This window comes from Hippocampus bargibanti, linkage group LG12, assembly GCF_051943395.1.
Source record: "Hippocampus bargibanti isolate YZ-2025 linkage group LG12, ASM5194339v1, whole genome shotgun sequence".
Classification (NCBI taxonomy): domain Eukaryota; kingdom Metazoa; phylum Chordata; class Actinopteri; order Syngnathiformes; family Syngnathidae; genus Hippocampus; species Hippocampus bargibanti.
In genome coordinates, this window is record NC_142745.1 from 22,169,610 (window position 1) to 22,188,794 (window position 19,185).

The 19,185-nt window shown below is 43.4% G+C and overlaps 2 protein-coding genes across 3 annotated transcripts in view; one reads left to right on the forward strand and one right to left on the reverse strand.

Annotated features, from left to right (window-relative positions):
* The window catches only part of plxnb1b (plexin b1b), a 100,062-nt gene extending 94,457 nt beyond the window's left edge, over positions 1–5,605 (reverse strand). For both annotated transcript variants that reach the window (XM_089010329.1, XM_089010328.1), the window contains exon 1: positions 5,163–5,605. The gene's annotated coding sequence lies outside the window, so the exon portion shown is untranslated. The remainder of the gene's footprint in view (positions 1–5,162) is intronic.
* A 7,025-nt stretch (positions 5,606–12,630) lies between these two features.
* LOC148890897 (ubiquitin-conjugating enzyme E2 variant 1-like) lies at positions 12,631–18,109 on the forward strand. Its single transcript, XM_089010391.1, has 4 exons — positions 12,631–12,688; positions 14,488–14,636; positions 14,715–14,840; positions 16,752–18,109. The coding sequence occupies exons 1-4, from the start codon at positions 12,667–12,669 to the stop codon at positions 16,893–16,895; spliced, it is 441 nt and encodes a 146-aa protein (XP_088866517.1). The 5' UTR covers positions 12,631–12,666; the 3' UTR covers positions 16,896–18,109.
* Positions 18,110–19,185: the final 1,076 nt, after the last annotated feature.

Sequence of the window (19,185 nt, forward strand, 5' to 3'; positions counted from 1 at the left end):
GGACCGGAAAATAAACACCACAGGCTCGTGTTCAGCCTCAGTTCAAATGTGGTGCGTTACTATGAATAAATTGAAGAAACTACCAGCCGTACACGTCTACTCTGCTCTGTTTATTTCACATCCAAGACTTGGGGTGCGTTCAGGTTCAAGAATAGCGCACGACTTTCTATGACTCTAGGCTGTTTGGAAAGCATTGTCTAACTGAATGAGCGGTGACAAACACTTGACAACATTTTTGTGTTGCTACACTTGAACGCACCCCCCTGTCAAGATGCGATAGAAGTGATTGTGATTGGCTAAAGGGTAGAGTCATGTGTCATGGTAAGCCAATTAGAGCTAGTGTTTTCACACACACCGGAACAGCGTGTCAATAGTCACACTAAATTGTCACGTGCGAGTTGACAGCTGAGGCGGGGCCGCCGCTCGCGACACTTCAATTTCATTTCATTTCAACAAGTCACTGTCACCTCACCAGTGACATGATTACGACCTAAGTGAATCGCTGAGTCTTGTGCTGGCAAATCCAACAGTTTGCTTTGCACGAGGTCATTGTTAGACGTGATCGCGTGAGTTTGTTGCTTTCCGGTTTCCGATCGCGAGCGTGCCATTTTATTCGCCCCGCCCGCCTTCTTCTGTCGCGCCTTTTGTTGTAATAAAATCTCTGCCAGCACCTACAGGGCTCGTAGTGAATGCAGATGACATCAAGGAGCTTGTTGCTGACCATAATGAGGTCATCAACACAGAGAATTTGATTTGCCTTCAAGAGGACAAGCAGAAGCAGGCCATTCAGCAGTTGATGTGCAGGCTTTTATTGAACAGTTCCATTCAGAAAAGGCTATAAGAATTATCAACATGATGAATGATCATGTGATGCCTCAGTTTCGTAAGACCTTACAAGTCAGAAAGCAACAGGTGTCAATTAAGAGCCATCAATGACCATCAAAAATGTAAATAAAGTGACTTTATTATACAGTGCAGTGTATTTCTTTCATTACAATACAATAGCACATTTATTATACATAGGATAAGGTATGCTGTGTGTAGGTTAAAGGCTTATTTAGTTGAAAAGTATATTTTATGGAAACCCGGGAACGGATTATTCCCATTTTAATGGTTTCCTATGAGAATTTTTTTGGGGAGATACACACTTTTCGCCTTACACACTCTGTCTGGGAACCAATTAAGTTCGTAAGTTGAGGTCTCACTGTGCTTCTTTGACTCCCCTTTGAAAGCATCTATTTTCTTTCGCTAAGATTTTAACCTTACTGTCGTCAAATTGAGGCCCACTAGTAAAAGAAAAATAATCAATCTTTCACACCCTAACGAAGCGCTGTTGTCAGACTTAAAGGACAACAGACGTCTCCGGACAAGTTGTGTCCATAATTTGTAAAATGGCTTCAAATGACTTCTACTGAGCGTATTTTACAAATATTCCACTGCATATAGCTATATTTTACGTTTTAAGACTTGCGCTGAATATTCAGGAAGTCTTGTTTTTGAGTTGGTGACGAGTCCGTACGTGACGTCACTAAAGGACCGCCCTTTGACCGTAAAAAAGACGCATTGTAGCGGTCCTTCCATCACGTCAATGTATTTTGCTGTGCTTGTTTGGTCTGAAAACCTCGTGTTGCACCAAAAAACAGACAGAAGAGGGTGTCCAAGCTCCATGTAAGGAATTTATCAGCCTGTGGAAACGGGCTGATTCATTCCTCACAGGAGCTCGGTGGCCATTTTCTGCCTCTTTTTGGGTGGACATTTCCCCCCTATGTTGCCTCAAAATGGCACAGAATAAATTCTTTAATCGATTGCAAACATGTATGCTTTCCTCTTCAGAACTATTTGAATCATATTCATAAGTGGATGTGTAACAAGAAAGCATATTCTCCGAATCTGAAGCCATTGTTTGGATTCTCCAGCAATGCAAGACGTCTTGGCGTGACGTCACAAACTGGGGGCGGGACTTTCTGAAAATGACCAATTCGCAGCTCAATTTTTTGCAGATTTTCGACACTTTAAGTCATTTTTATTGGTGTTTTGCATTTAACTAAAAATATCAGCCTGCGTGTTTTGGGTATTTAAGATGCTATAAAACTTTTTTGTGATGTCAGTTAAAAACAAAAAAGTGACGTCGGTTGTCCTTTAAGCAAGGAAGAGAATTGCCAGTTTTGTGTGTCCTCGAAATGTCACTGGGTCAAAGTATATGGGAAAAAGTATTCCTACCCCTTGAACTTTGCCACATTTTGTCATCTTCTGACCACAAACATCAATCTAGTTGATTGGCATTTTGTGTCAAAGCAGTTCACAATTGTGAAGTACAGCCTTGTGCAAATGAATTGCACCACTGCGTGATCTTGACTGTTTGCTGGTTGAAAAGTTCACAACAATGTTTGGGGTGGAGTCTGTCTGATATACTTGAGCAAGCGCATTCCCTAATGACTTGTTTGCCAGGCCTCTGATTGGATCATTAATGGATGGCCATGTCCTAATCCCCTTTCCGTCGCGTATAAAAAGAAGGCGTTTTTGGCTTGTACATCAGTTCTTCTTCAACGTGATGGATACAGAAGGACATTACTGTGATGGATTGGCCTGGCAATTCACTGGACTTGAACCAGATTGAGAATTTTTGGTCAATAATCAAGATTCGTCAGCGTGAGAAAGATTGCACAACAACAAAAAAAGGTCTAATTTGTGCTCTCATTCAGACCTGGTACAGGGACCCTTCCACCATCAACAACTGTCAAAATGTGGTGGATTCCATCGCTGAGGTGATCAAGAACAAGGGAAGACACACTTCTGACTAAAATGGACATGTCAATCATTTGAGGTGTCAAAAAATGTAAAGAAAACCCATTTGATGGCAAAATAACAGGGCGGTGCAATTAATTTGCACAAGGGTGTAGAAGGAAAATGAAACGTGACTTTCAATTTTTAACGTGAGAAGATGTGGGAAAGTTGGAGGGGTGTGAATACAAGCCACACCACTGAGCCAAAAACAAGTGTGAAGGGGGGACAGATGTGAACCCAAATTAGAGTGTCCCAAACCGAAGAGGAAATGATCCCCACTGAGGGGATATTCCCTCTTATTTGCGGCTTTAATACCAAACAAGCAATTCCATTAGGCAGGCCATGATGACAGATGGACGATGTTTTCGCAAGGCGCTGCGCCCCAAGTAGGTGAGACTCCTGAAATGGCCGCCACAGGGAGAACGTTATCGTCATAATCCATGTCATTTCTAAGCGCCTTTCAAAACTCTCAAGGTCACTTTATAGTCACAGGATCCGTTTTTCTGTGGGTGAGCAACGGCAGCCACACGCACCAGCCTTCACTCAACCGGGATCAAGTTAGCTAGCTAGCTAATAGATAAGTAATAGATAGCTAGGTGGCTAGGTAGATATCTAATAGCTAGCAAATAGATAGCTTGCGAGGTAACCGCAACGGTGACCCCGTTCAACTCAAATAGATCAAGTTCCAAGTAAACAGGAATCAAAAGTGCTGCAGGGGAGCCTTCACGGCACCAGTGACCAAAGCCTTGAATAATAATAATAATAATAATAATACATTTCATTTTTTCAGCGTGATGACCATTTGGTGTTTGGGGGCCTTTTCCTGAGCATCGTCATCTTTATGAGGTTGATAGAGTTGCTTGTTCTGTAGCCACAAGGGGACATTAGTCTTCTTGTGCCGGTCCCAAGCCCAGATATATACAGAGGCTTGTGTCAGGAAGGGCATCCCACGTCAAAGCTTGGCCAAAACAAACACGCCAATCAAACCTCTGAGGATGGAGGACACCGATTTGCTGTGAAGGGAAAAAGCCCAAAGGAAAGGGAATTTTGTAATTCTGAAGGCCTTGCAGGCCCTGACGGCCCACCACTGGTCATTTGTGACTTTTGAAGAATCGAGACGGTGTGCCGTGCATGGACCTCAAGTCAGGTAAAAACTGTAATTTGATCACAAATGACGTGGTTGTCATTGCAAAGAGATTTTCAAAGAAGTGATGAAGTCGTCGTGACATTTTGCCGTGAAGAAGTGATTCAAGCTGGCTGCCTGTGGGCTTGCTGAGGAAACTTGATCGACTTGGAAGAAGAAGTGGCGCTGGCAAACATTTCACTCCAGTTGGCTAACTTGCTCTTTAAAGGACAACTGACGCCATTTTTTTGTTTCCTAACTGACATCAGAAAAACGTTTGGCAGCATCTAAAATAGCCAAAACACACAGGCTGATATTTTGAGTCAAATGCAAAACAGCAATCAAAATGACTTCAAGTGTCCCAAAACTGCCACAAAATGAGCTTGGAACTGGAGAGATTCAGAAAGCCCCGCCCCCTTGTTGGTGACGTCACTACGGGTCACACGCTGCCTTGCTCCAGAATCCAAACAATGGCTTCAGAGACTTCAGATTTGGAGAAGATGCTGCTTTCTTGTTACTCATCCAGTTATGAATATGATTCAAATAGTTCTGAAGAGGAAAGCATACATGTTTGCCATCAATGAAAGAAATCCTTCTGTATCCATTTGAGCCGTCTGGACTCCAATGTAGCGGCCAGAAAATGCACAAGACGGTGCACAAGCTCTGTTTGAAACGGGTTGCTTTGTCCGCGGGGAATTTGTGTCAACTTACACCTTCTTTATGGTGTTACCGCAATTGGCAGTCTTGGTGCGACACACAAGGATTCACCATCCCATTATTTTTGTAGTTTTCCTTCTAATTTCGCGATCAACACGGTGTTTTCAGACGAAAAAAACTACCCACAACGCATTGTGTGTCGCTTTCTCGGCCAGGGGCGTTCCGAAAGTGACGTCACTTAGGGCATCGTCATCAAATCGAAAACAAAACTTTATGACTATTCGGCGAGAGTCTTAAATCTAGCTATATGCGCTGGAATCTTTGTCAAATGCCGTCAGTAGAAGTCATACGAAGTGATTTGACAAATGATGGCCGCAACTTGTCCGGGGTATCGGTTGTCCTTTAACGGACATTTCGACGGCGTTCGAGTCGAGAGTCTTTAAACGCCAAATTGACACCATGTGAAGGTTTGAATAGCGCCACGCAGATCACCGTTTCGGAAAGGTGAAAAGAAGGACATTTGATTTGGGCCAGGGGTTTGTTCACAACATCCGCGCACGCCACAAGAGAACCTGAAAGTTTGTTGAGTGCCACTCACCTTTATGGAGATACTGAGAGCCAACTCTGCCCCCCACCTCCACCTCCACCTCCACCACGTCTCCAAACGATCCTTCGGTGTGCTCCCGTGAACTTGCCCGTTTTCCCCAATAATGTGATCCAACCTATTGGTCGTAGGAGGTTCTCCGCGTCAAAGTTGGAGTTGCTAAATTCCACTGTGGACCCGTTCGGACTTGCAGAGTTCTTCTCGGCAATCCGATGGTTGGCAGCGCGGTCGACGCAAACACCCGCCGGGGGAGACGCAGCGTCACTTCACTTGCTCACAACATGAAAGCCAAGTGAAAGTTGCACATCATCTCGGTTGAGATGGCGAGTTGCCTCCCCCGACCCCCACATGGCGTCCTGTCTGCAGCAAGTGAGCGGCTTCAAGCTGTAAACAGCGCCTCCGGCTTTACCCAAGGCCAACTTCCATTGCTTTCTTCCTTTTCTTTGCAAAGTAGTGAGGTGTCGTTCGCGAACGAGCCGGATCTCTGAAGTGAACAAAGATAGCCGGCTCCTAACAAGGAGCCGGAAGTGGGAGCTGACTTTTTTGATCTTCTATACCCCGTCCCCGGTCTTCGATTAAAGCCGCACATGATTGGTCGATATCCGTTTTAGAGAAGGGAGGGGAGAATTACAGACATACGCAGCTGTGAGGAGAAGAGGGGAGGGACAAATGTTATCACATTATGCTGTTGTTATAACTATTCAATTATGATCATTTTTAGTAGTTGGGATTATAGCATTATTAACATGAAAAGCAAATGAGTGACAGCTGCTCATCACATGGAAAGTCAGTTAGTGGATGCTCTCTGTGCACATATAAATCAAGCCATATAAATAAAACTAATTGATATTGTGTATTATTTACATGAGTAATTTGTTTTTCACATAATTATACATGATGTTTGGTAGTTAGTAATTAATTTAAGCAACAAAAAAACCGAGGAGCCATTTAGGAGCCAAAAGAGCCGGATCTTTTTAGTGAGCTCAGTTAAAAGAACCGGCTCTCTGAAAAGAGCCGGAATTCCCATCACTATTGCCAAGGGGGCATAACTCGCTGCATTCATAGCTGCTTGTTCTTTGCACAACCTTGATCTCAGCTCAATTCCGAATGCAATCTGCGTGTTGTTCCCCTTTATAACCCTACTTCTGACCGTGTTGTGAACGTATCGTAATTGCTCAGTCTTTCTGATCCTTTCTTTGGACGCAATGCGTCCAAAAACAAGCGAGGGCAACACTGAAATGATACGATTTCCGACAGTCGGTTAAGGCATCGTGGTGTGGTTTTGAAATCCGTTTGGTTTTGAAAACCTTCTGGACAAATACACGCGTGCGTCCACGACAAGTCGAATTCTGTGTAGTTCTCTTGTTTCTATCTACGTATTTTATTTATTGCATTCTATTTGTACTTGTATTTGCTCTCCTGATATCTGGAGTGCTCTCGAGCACTCACTAACTGTGGGTACCCTCAGTGGTCATTCAACAAATGTCAGAAAGAAAGAATAGGGAATGAAACCAATAATTCTCAAGATTCAAAAAGGAGAGGAGTAGCAGTACCGTACATTGCCGGAGTTTCTGAAAAATTACAAAGAGTCCTTTGGCAACATAAAATTTCAACTTATTTCAAACCGATAAAGACGTTAAGGCAAAAAATTAGTGCATCCAAAAGATAGGCTACCAAATGAAAAACAAAGTAATGTAGTTTACTCCATACATTGTAAGAATGAAAATTGTAAAGAGCAGTACATTGGGGAGACTCAACAAATTCTCCAAAAAAGTCTTTATCAACATGGCAGGGACAATACAAGTGGGCCTCAATTGGCAGTATATTTGCACCTAAAAGCTAGCAACCACTCATTTGACGACAATGAGGTTAAAATCTTAGCGAAAGAACATAGATGGTTTGAAAGGGGGGTAAAAGAAGCGATTCTTATAAAATAACAAAAGCCTTCATTAAACCGGTCTGGTGGGGTGAGGTTCAATTTGGATCGTTCATACAATAGCCTGCTTAGGCAAAACAGGTTAGGAAACTTTCGTTATGCTGATGAGGTGATACCGGTGGGAGTGGGGGTAATAGGCCAATCGTTAGTCAGGAATGTAGGAACAATCAGTGGGGCCACAGGGAGGGGTCCTCTGCCCCCCCAACCTGAGAGTAGGGACCTATCATAGCTGTGTCCGGCGCCACCATGTCTGGACATTAGGGATATATAAATGGGGCCGATACGACCAGTCAAACTTTAGTTCGCTGACGAAGCCTCTTGGATAGGAGGCGAAACGTCCGAAACCTTCACATTTGTACAGATGACGGCTGAAGAAACCTTCTCATCGATGGACCACTCCTGTACGACTGAGAGCTTACACAGACGTATAGTGCCAATGCTTGTCCGTGACTGTAAAGTGTCCTTGAGAGCTTTAAAAGGTGCTTCAAATAAAATGTATTGTTATTATTACAATACACAACTACTCTCATCATCATCATAAATATTAATGATGATGATGATGATGATGATGATGATGATGATGATGATGATGATGATGATGATGATGATGACAATAACAATAATAAGAAGATAAGATAAGAAGAAAGGAGCCTCAGAGCACCAATGCGTATGTGGAACTGTCGCGGCTTAGAATTGAAGCGGATTTATGTGGGACAGGAGATGTGAGACAATCTCTTTTCGGTCAATGGATGCTACTGCTTTGTATTTGATTTCAACATTTAGCTGGTAGTAAACATGCACATTCCACCATGACGTACATGATCCACTGCGGAAAAGGACGCTTTGATCCTCTCCTCTTTCATCTAGAACTGCTTCATGTCACAAAGAGGGTACAGCAAGTGCTGAACAATGTGTCTTTGTGTTGTCATGTTATTTGTTATTTAGTTGTTTTTGTTCTTTTGACTTCAAGCTCCTGTAGTTTGTTTTCTCCTTCTTTCTTTCCTTTCCTCCTCCTTTCATAACCGCTGCAGTGAAATGTCAATTTCTCCACTGCGAGACGAATAACGGTACATCCAATCCAATAATAATAATACAGTAAAGTCTCGTTATATCGATATCGGATATATCGATAGTCCCGGTTATATCGATATTTTTTGGACTCCCTTGAATATCGATATAACGAGACTTTACTGTAATAATAATAATAATAATAACACTAATAATAATAATAATAATAATAATAATAATAATAATAATAATAATAATAATAATAATAATAATAATGACGATACATTCCATTTACAAGTGCTTTTCAATCTCTGACGGACACGTTTCAATCAGTATTTTGGCAATGCCATCAAAGACTAATATCGCCACTATTGCCACTGCGAGACTAATAAAGGCAAATTCAATCCAATCCAAAGTAACGGTTTGTGATTGGGGGAAACGGCTGGACGTCAAAGCTCGTGAACCTCTCCTTAATTTCGGATTTCAATGGAGCCACGACTTCTTCTGCGGTGGCGAAATGGAGTCGCCGGCTGCTGACAGTCCTTGCCAGACCTGTTGTGACTTCACATATAAGGCGCAACGGCCGCCTATAAGGCGCAGGGTGATCTTTGGTAGGGAATCAAGGCTCTTGGGTGCGGCTTATATAGGGGTAAATACGCTCATCACATCACGATGCTTCTAATTATGAGTTGAATGCTTCAGTTGAATCACGGTGACTCATTTTATAGTCAACTTTTAAGTCTGGACGTCTGTGTGAGTACGTCCTCATCATAGGACAGGCCTGCATTCACAGCACAGTTACAGAGAAAATGGGTGGCAAATGTGGAAAAGCAGTGCATGAAAGAACGTGCCTGTCACACAGGAGAAACTCTGCACTTCTCTCCCTGGGAAAAAAACAACACTAAGCCATTCATGTCGACAACACACACACACACACACACACACATTTGAATTGGGGGATGGAGACGTGCCAGCTCGCGGGGGGGGGGGGGGGGTGTTGGGAGGGCTGGGTGGAAGAGAAACACCCTGTGCCCTGTGCCCTGCTCAAGCTTCATTCTTCACAAACAGAAACATCAGCAGCAATTTTCCATTGGGAACTTGAACTTCATTCAAAAGACATATCCATTATTTGCCATCATTAGTTGGAGATAATGATGCTATTTTAAAAGTCATTCTCAATAATTCTGGCAGGCTTAATCATAAACACACGTGAAAAGCTATCTATCCGGCTAGCTAGCTATCTATTAGCTGGCTGGATGGTTGGCTGGATATCTATTGGTTATCTATTATCTGAGTGAAAGCTGGCGCGCGTGGCTGCCGCTGCTCACCCACAGAAAAACTGATCCTGTGACTGTAAAGTCTCCTTGAGAGTTTTGAAAGGCGCTTAGAAATGAAATGGATTATTATTATTATTATTATTATTATTATTATTATTATTATTATTATTATTATTATTATTATTATTATTATTATTATTATTATTATTATTATCTTGAGAATTATTGGTTTCGTGATACCGGTGGGAGTGGGGGTAATAGGCCAATCGTTAGTCAGGAATGTAGGAACAATCAGTGGGGCCACAGGGAGGGGTCCTCTGCCCCCCCAACCTGAGAGTAGGGACCTATCATAGCTGTGTCCGGCGCCACCATGTCTGGACATTAGGGATATATAAATGGGGCCGATACGACCAGTCAAACTTTAGTTCGCTGACGAAGCCTCTTGGATAGGAGGCGAAACGTCCGAAACCTTCACATTTGTACAGATGACGGCTGAAGAAACCTTGGACCACTCCTGTACGACTGAGAGCTTACACAGACGTATAGTGCCTATGCTTGTCCGTGACTGTAAAGTGTCCTTGAGAGCTTTAAAAGGTGCTTCAAATAAAATGTATTGTTATTATTACAATACACAACTACTCTCATCATCATCATAAATATTAATGATGATGATGATGATGATGATGATGATGATGATGATGATGATGATGATGATGATGATGATGACAATAACAATAATAAGAAGATAAGATAAGAAGAAAGGAGCCTCAGAGCACCAATGCGTATGTGGAACTGTCGCGGCTTAGAATTGAAGCGGATTTATGTGGGACAGGAGATGTGAGACAATCTCTTTTCGGTCAATGGATGCTACTGCTTTGTATTTGATTTCAACATTTAGCTGGTAGTAAACGTGCACATTCCACCATGACGTACATGATCCACTGCGGAAAAGGACGCTTTGATCCTCTCCTCTTTCATCTAGAACTGCTTCATGTCACAAAGAGGGTACAGCAAGTGCTGAAAAATGTGTCTTTGTGTTGTCATGTTATTTGTTATTTAGTTGTTTTTGTTCTTTTGACTTCAAGCTCCTGTAGTTTGTTTTCTCCTTCTTTCTTTCCTTTCCTCCTCCTTTCATAACTGCTGCAGTGAAATGTCAATTTCTCCACTGCGAGACGAATAACGGTACATCCAATCCAATAATAATAATACAGTAAAGTCTCGTTATATCGATATCGGATATATCGATAGTCCCGGTTATATCGATATTTTTCGGACTCCCTTGAATATCGATATAATGAGACTTTACTGTAATAATAATAACACTAATAATAATAATAATAATAATAATAATAATAATAATAATAATAATAATGATGACGATACATTCCATTTACAAGTGCTTTTCAATCTCTGACGGACACGTTTCAATCAGTATTTTGGCATTGCCATCAAAGACTAATATCGCCACTATTGCCACTGCGAGACTAATAAAGGCAATTTCAATCCAATCCAAAGTAACGGTTTGTGATTGGGGGAAACGGCTGGACGTCAAAGCTCGTGAACCTCTCCTTAATTTCGGATTTCAATGGAGCCACGACTTCTTCTGCGGTGGCGAAATGGAGTCGGTGGCTGCTGACAGTCGCCGCCAGACCTGTTGTGACTTCACATATAAGGCGCAGCGGCCGCCTATAAGGCGCAGGGTGATCTTTGGTAGGGAATCAAGGCTCTTGGGTGCGGCTTATATAGGGGTAAATACGCTCATCACATCACGATGCTTCTAATTATGAGTTGAATGCTTCAGTTGAATCACGGTGACTCATTTTATAGTCAACTTTTAAGTCTGGACGTCTGTGTGAGTACGTCCACATCATAGGACAGGCCTGCATTCACAGCACAGTTACAGAGAAAATGGGTGGCAAATGTGGAAAAGCAGTGCATGAAAGAACGTGCCTGTCACACAGGAGAAACTCTGCACTTCTCTCCCTGGGAAAAAAACAACACTAAGCCATTCATGTCGACAACACACACACACACACACACACACATTTGAATTGGGGGATGGAGACGTGCCAGCTCGCGGGGGGGGGGGGGGGGTGTTGGGAGGGCTGGGTGGAAGAGAAACACCCTGTGCCCTGTGCCCTGCTCAAGCTTCATTCTTCACAAACAGAAACATCAGCAGCAATTTTCCATTGGGAACTTGAACTACTATTATTATTATTATTATTAGAGTCACCCCTGATCATTTTGGGCGATTTTAATCAAACGTGTCTAAACCGTGAACTTCCCAAATATAAGCACCATATTGACTGTTTCACCAGAGAAGGAAAGATTCTAGATCGCGTGGGTTTTCATGTCTTGCCCCGCGAAGCCGTTTGTCTTTTCACACGGCGTAGTGTCAATTGTGTCCAGCAGAGGGCAATCGCGTAGCACCCAACCCTTTAGTTGTGCCGGAAGCCCTTTTTTTGCACTCACTCTGTTCTAACGTCACAAATGTTTGTGGGTGAATCACATTTGATGGAGTGCAGAAATGTAGAGAAAGCAATCCACAGACAAATACAAAAGACAAGAGAATATTTCAAAAAGAAGCACGAAAAGGGCAACGGTCAAATAAACAAGGCGTTTCCCCTTTTAGGCGGAGCCGCGCTCCACAGCGAACGTGCGCGTTAGTGATGGGAATTCCGGCTCTTTTCAGAGAGTAGGTCCTTTTGGTTCAGCTCACTAGAAAGATCCACCTATTTTGGCTCCCAAATGGCTCTTCAGTTTTTTTGTTGCTTATATTCATTAACTACCAAAAACCATGTAAAATTATGTGAAAAACGAATTCTCATGTAAAAATACAGCATACCAAATATTTTGATTGATATGGCATCCACAAACTTTCACTTTTCCTGTGATGATCAGCTGTCACTCATTTGCTTTTCATGTGAATAATGCTATCATACCAACTAGTAAAAAAAATATCAGAATTGTAATGTAATAACATTTGTCCACCTGTATACCCTTAAACCCCCCCCGCCCCCTCCTGCTACGCGTGTCTGTAATTCTCCCCTCCCGCCTCTACCACGGATATCGACCAATCACGTGCGGCTTTAACCGAAGACCGGGGCGGGGAATAGAGGACAAAAAAAGTCGTCTCCCATTTCCGGGTCCTTGTTAGAACGCGGCTCTCTTCGTTCACTTCAGAGATCCGGCTCTAACAACCGGCTCGTTCGCGAACGACACATCACTCGTGCCCGTCCTCCACGTACGTGCGCGTACCCGAGGAACTGTGACCAAGATGGCGTGTCCACACGGAACAAGTAAGCCCGGTTTTTTTCGATAGCACAAACAGTATTTTTTCGTGTACTCGAATGCTATAGGCTTTGCAACGCATAATCATATGAATAATACATTTATGCCTTTGTTTGATCAACTTCCGAAGCTCAGGTGTGACGTCTCGGTGCGTTGGACTTTCCGTGCATACGTGCTAGCTAAGCGACCAGCCAAACTGGCCGCCGTCACTTTTGATGGCTCCTAATCAAACATTCGAGTTGTGAGAAGAAGGCGCTTCCTGAATACGAACAGGCAGCGAAACCTTGGCGTCCTCGCGTTCGCCTGATTTGCTGCAGCGTCGGCCGACTTGGCGAGCGAAGGGAAGTCGTCCACCTCGATTCAGTCTTGTTTTCTTCACACGTTGGCAAAGAGACAAAAGATTCTTGTTCTTTTCACTTGGCAACTCGTGTGGACGGCCTTGTCAAAGTGAAATGGAGGAGTTGATCTTGAAAATCGTTTTCACCTTCCACCAGAGCAGGGCGCGGGAACCTTTTTGACTAAGAGAGCCAGAAAAGTACAAGATTTACAAATGTTTTTCAGGGAAAGCCACACACACACACACACACACACACACACACACACACACACACACACACACACACACACACACACACACACACACACACACGCACATGATTTCAACAAAATGTTCAAACGTATTGATGAGAAGGTTTCTTCAGCCGCCATCTGTATGTCTTTCAAGGTGTCAGACGGTTCGCTTCTTATCCAAGAGGCTTCGTCAGCGAACTAAAGTCTGTTGCTGGTAGTTTCGGCCCTATATACAGTAAAGTCTCGTTATATCGATATTCAAGGGAGTCCGAAAAAATATCGATATAACCGGGACTATCGATATATCCGATCCTGTTTGCATGTAATTTTCTCCGTGCGTGCATAGAAATAGTATCGATATAACCGGGACTATCGATATATCCGATATCGATATAAGGAGACTTTACTGTATATATCCCTACTGTCCAGACGTGGCGGTGCCGGACTCTGCTGTGCTAGGTCCCTGCTCTCAGGTTGGGGGGAGCAGAGGACTACTCCTTGCAGCTACACCGATTACTTCTATTGTCCGGCCTGAGTATGAGGTCTACGACTGGCCTGATTGCCCCATTTGCTCTGCTATCACCTCATCAACATAACTAAGCATATGTTGCCTCAGAAGTCTGTTGTACGAACGGTCCAAATTGAACCTCACCCCATGTATGTATTATGTAGAATGTATTGTTTCAAATAACTTTATGACCGTAACATGAATGGTTTTCCGTTCCTCATGATTGGTATAAAACCAAAAAAAATCCATCCAAACGATCAGAATGAAAGTCAACTTGCCGGGTCCATAGGCAAAGTGACTGCTAGCTAGCCTGCACACAGTGGCTCATTAGCGTGCACGCTTGCTTTCTGTTGTCTCTCTCGTCAGGCTTATTGAAAAGTTTATTGATCTGTTTCGACATTGATGGATGGTATCATCCAATCAAAATTGCGATTTCCGCCAACTGCCCCCAAACAGGAAACGAACAGCGAAAAAGCCAGAACGTATATTTAGTTTTCTCGGCGAGCCAGATGCCATCATCAAAAGAGCCAGATATGGCTCGCCCGCCATAAGTTCCCGACCGCCGCCCGAAAACCACGTTTAGCATTGGCGGGAAAGACTTGAATATTGTTATTTTCTTGAGTCACTGTTGTGGCGTACGGCTTTGGGATGTGTCACTTGCTCGGTGGCGCTTCAGCGTGCGAAGGAGGAAATCCTCGCAAGGCGTTTCTGACCTGCGGTTGTGTGAAGACGTTGTAGTTCCCCGCAACTTCCGGCTGCTGGAAGAACTGGACGACGGTCAGAAAGGAGTCGGCGACGGAACAGTTAGTTGGGGCCTCGTCAACGACGACGACATGACCCTCACTCATTGGAACGCCACCATCATCGGACCCCCCAAGGTCAGATGTTTCCCCGCGGCACTAAAAGTTGTCAATGTAGCGCGTAACCCCTCCCTCCTCTCCTTCCCCTGCTCGCAGACCGCCTACGAAGGCCGAATATACGGCCTGAAAATTGAATGTGGACCCAAATACCCCGAGCATCCTCCTTTTGTACGCTTTCTTCACAAGATCAACATGGTGGGAGTACATTCATCAAACGGTATTGTAAGTACCACCATTTCGTGGAGGCGTTTGCATTTTAGGAGCAACATGACGGAAGAGCATTATTAAATAGCGATATTTTTACAGATGGGCTATTATTCGGAGAAAAAAAAACTTGCACATTTGCTACATTTAAACTCACAAATTTGCTAGATTTAAACGTGCAAATTTGCTAGCTTTAAAGTGACAAATTTGCTAGATTTAAAGTTGCAAATTTGCTAGATTCAAACTTGCAATTTTGAGAGATTTAAAGTCACAAATTTGCTTGAGTCAAACTCGCAAATTTGCTAGATTCAAAGGACAGCCGACGCCTCCGGACAAGTTGTGTCCATAATTTGTAAAATGACTTCTACTGAGCGTATTTGACAAAGATTCCACCGCGTATTAAAGCTAGATTTTACCTTTTAAGACTCGCGCTGAATATTCCGGAAGGCTTGTTTTTGAGTTGGAGTCCGTACGTTACGTCACTGAAGGAACGCCCCACACCGAAAAAAAGACACATTGTAGCAGTCCTTCCATCACGTCAATACATTTTGCTGTACTTTGGTCTGAAAACGTCATGTAGGACCAAAAAGATGCAGAAGAGGGCGACAAAGCTCCATGTAAGGAATTAATCAGCCTGTGGAAACGAGCTGATTTATTCCTTACACGGCTTTGTCGCCATGTTCTGCCTTTTTTGGATGCGACATTTCCCACCCCTGATGCCTCAAAATGACACGGAATAAATTCTGTAATCGATTGCAAACATTTATGCCTTCCTCTTCAGGACTATTTGAATCCTATTCAGAACTGGATGAGTAACAAGAAAGCGTCTTCTCCTAATCTGAAGTTATTGTTTTGATTTTCGAGCAAGGCAAGACGTCTTGCCGTGACACCACGAAACTGGGGGCGGGACCTTCTGAAACTGGCCACTTCCGGTTTCAAATTGAAGTTCTTTTTCGACACTAAGTCATTTTTATTGGTGTTTTGCATTTCAATAAAAAATATCATTTTGGCTATTTTAGATGCTATATGACGTTTTTCTGATGTCAGTTAAGAAACAAAAAAGTGACGTCGGTTGTCCTTTAAAGTGACAAATTTGCTAGCTTTAAATGTTAACAAAACAAACTTTCAGAGTTTGAGATCCATCATTCGGTTGTGCGGTGGCTTAGCGTTGGCAGCATTGTGAGACAAGATAATCTCCCTGCAGGCCGTTTCTGCCTGGATATCCGCACGCCTGGTAAGTGCAGACGAGTTTGAATCCAACAAATTTGTGACTTTAAATGTAGCAAGTTTGAATCTAGCAAATTTCTCAGTTTAAATCTAGCACAATTTCAAGTTTGAATCCAGCAAATTTGTGACTTTAAATGTAGCCAATTTGCGACTTTTTTCTCCGAATAATAGCCCATCTGTAAAAAAAAATACATCTATATTTCAACCTGGCCTTAATGCTCTTCCGTACAACATTGACAGGACTTGAGAAGTTGATTTTTTTTTTTCCGGATGAAGAAATTTCTGTTTGACAGAATTCCTCATGAGAGAAGATTTATGACAGTAGCCAGCTAGCAAGATAACTATTTGTTAGCTGGCTCGCTGGCTATCGTTTAGCTATCTAGCTGGCTAGGTAGCTATCTATTAGCGACTGTATCCTGTGAGTGTAAAGTGACCTTGAGAGTTTTGAAAGGTGCTCATAAATGAAATGTATAGTTATTATTATTGTATCTTTTAGCTAGCTTGCTTTCTATTTGAGTTACTTCTGGGTTGAGGGAACGCTGGCGCATGTGTCTGCCGCTACTCCCCCACAGAAAAGCTGATCCTGTGAGTGTAAAGTGCCCATGAGAGTTTTGAAAGGCGCTTCGAAATGAAATGGATGACGATGACGATGAGGTTGAGAAGGGCTTTGCGTAACGCGTCGCTGTTTGCTGCCGTCCGCAGGTGGACATCAAGGCGCTGCCGTGCTTGTGCAGATGGAAAACCACGTACACGTTGCGAATGGTCCTCACCGAGCTCAAGCAACACATGACAATGAAAGAGAACTACAAGCTTGCGCAGCCACCCGAGGGACAAATGTACAACTGAGACGGACAGACGGACTCCCCTCGTCCATTGGCAGACAGACAGATGGACCGAGTCGCACCTATTCAACACCTCTTTGGCTCCACAAGATCCCCGATGAGCAGCGCAATGCGTCATCTTCGGAATCGCAATATTATTCTTAAGCATGCCGTCGGGAGAATAATGAAGACGACGACGGGCCGCTGCCCAGTTGGCCATTTTGCTCCGCATTGAAGACCTTGTTGACCTTCTGCAGTTGCTTTGTTGCTGTGCATAATGAGCAAATCCCCCCCCCTTCACTCAAGAAACCAGTCCAAAAATCAGTCTAATAGGCAATTTTAGTCTTGAATGAGATCCCAAAGATGTGAATTGGTAGTTTTTTTCTTTTGCGAAGCACGTCTGCTTCATGCTTGGAGTGAACGGAGCTTGGGCCTTGGGAGGCCACGAGGGCTGGGGGGGGCATTCGGGCCCACTCATTACTCGTCTTGGAGAGACTTCGGTTTGTCATGTTTTGTGATGCAACCTGTGGGATGGGGGAGGCTTGCGTCTTGACATCTGGACAGGGAAAGCAAGGATTTCTTTGCATTTGCGTGGAATTCTTTGGATTTGCTTGGAATTCCTTCTATTTCTATGGATTTGCTTGGAATTCTTTGGATTTCCTTGGACTTCTTTGGTTTTCTTGAGATTTCTTTGAATTTCTTTGGAACTTTTCAGGGTCGCCACTTGACAGTGGCTCGTGTTGACTTTTTTCCCCTTTGATTTGTTTGGTTCCTTGAGTTTCCAGGCTGACCTTGGTGGGCATCCCGAAGTAGTCGACTGTGTTTCTTTGTGGACTTCCTACCGAGCGAGCAACGTTTGGATGTTTCTTTGCAAAACAAGAAAGTTGAATGGAGGTGATGGGGACCCCCTTTTGCTTGACTTTGAATGAAATGTGATGACTTTTGCACTTGGTGTTTTGTGATTGTGAGAAGACAAAGCAAATGCCATCAACCCAGGCACAAACACCTTTTCTTTCAGCAATCACTTGGTGAAAAACAAACATTGACGTACTGCATTTCTGGTCACGAGGTTGAAGCACACTGAGCGACTAAAATATGTCAGGAGCAAAAGCGGGATCTCTTGAAACCAAGTGACTCTGCGTTTGGATCTGCACCCAAAAATGTTTGTGCCATTTCGGAACCTCAAATTTGCAATTTGCAACCATTTGCCCATCACAAATAAACGCATTACAAAGACAATTCGTTTTGACGCATTTCTTTCACAGTCAAACGGGTGCCATCATTCAAACTTGTGCCTTGTTCATCTTGTGACATGATCAGCCGTATTCATTCATCAACGTGTGAGGTGTCTTCTCACTGCGGTGGTGCCTTGACATAGGAGAGAACCGAGGGATGGATGGATGGATTTTTCAAGCTATCTGGGTTTTTTTTTGTACCTACACACGTAGGTAAAAGTCCTGGGCCAAGGGGTGGTCCTTGGTATTAGCCAATGACAGAGTAGCTCCAGCTTGCATTCAGAAACCTCGGAGCACAAGTCAAAAAGGAAAGTTCTGAGTAACAATAAGAAGGGAGTGGCATCCAATCCAGTTGACGTGTTGAATTCGGGTGGCTTTTGAATGATGACTTGGCGCACCTGTACAGGCCCCACATCCGGCCGGCTAAGCCAGTCTGACCAGATCCACGCGGCCTCCGCACAGCTCCTTTCAGGTCCTCTCCACTCCCCTCGACTGTCGCTCTTCTTTTCATCTGAATTGCCACACATCAAGTGGAGCCAACTGGACGATGGTCTTGATTGGAAGACGGAAAGAAATCTCTTGATACATTTGACAAAGATGGACAACTACTCCGCTTCAAATTCTAATTGGTGGTGAGAAGTAATGTCAGCGTCATTATTTATTATTTACGAGACTAATAAAGGCAAATCCAATACATTTCATTTCTAAGCGCCTTTCAAAACGCTCAAAGTCACTTTACACTCACAGGATCAAGTTTTTCTTTGGGTGAGCAGCGGCAGCCACACGCGCCAGCGTTCACTCAAACCGGAAGTAACTCAAATCGATTGGAAGCTAGCTAGCTAATAGATAGCTCAGTAGATAGCTAGCCAGCTAGATAACAAATAGAGAGCTAGCTAGCTAGATACATAGCTAGCCAGCTAGGTAGCAAATACTCCATTTGAACATATTTGACACTCTTGTGATTTTATTTTTGACAACAGCTGAAGCTATAACAAAGCGCTAATACATAGCTAATAGATACCGATCTATAAAGCTAGCCTAGAAAAAATTGTAACAAAAAATAACATTGTTTTGTTTTTT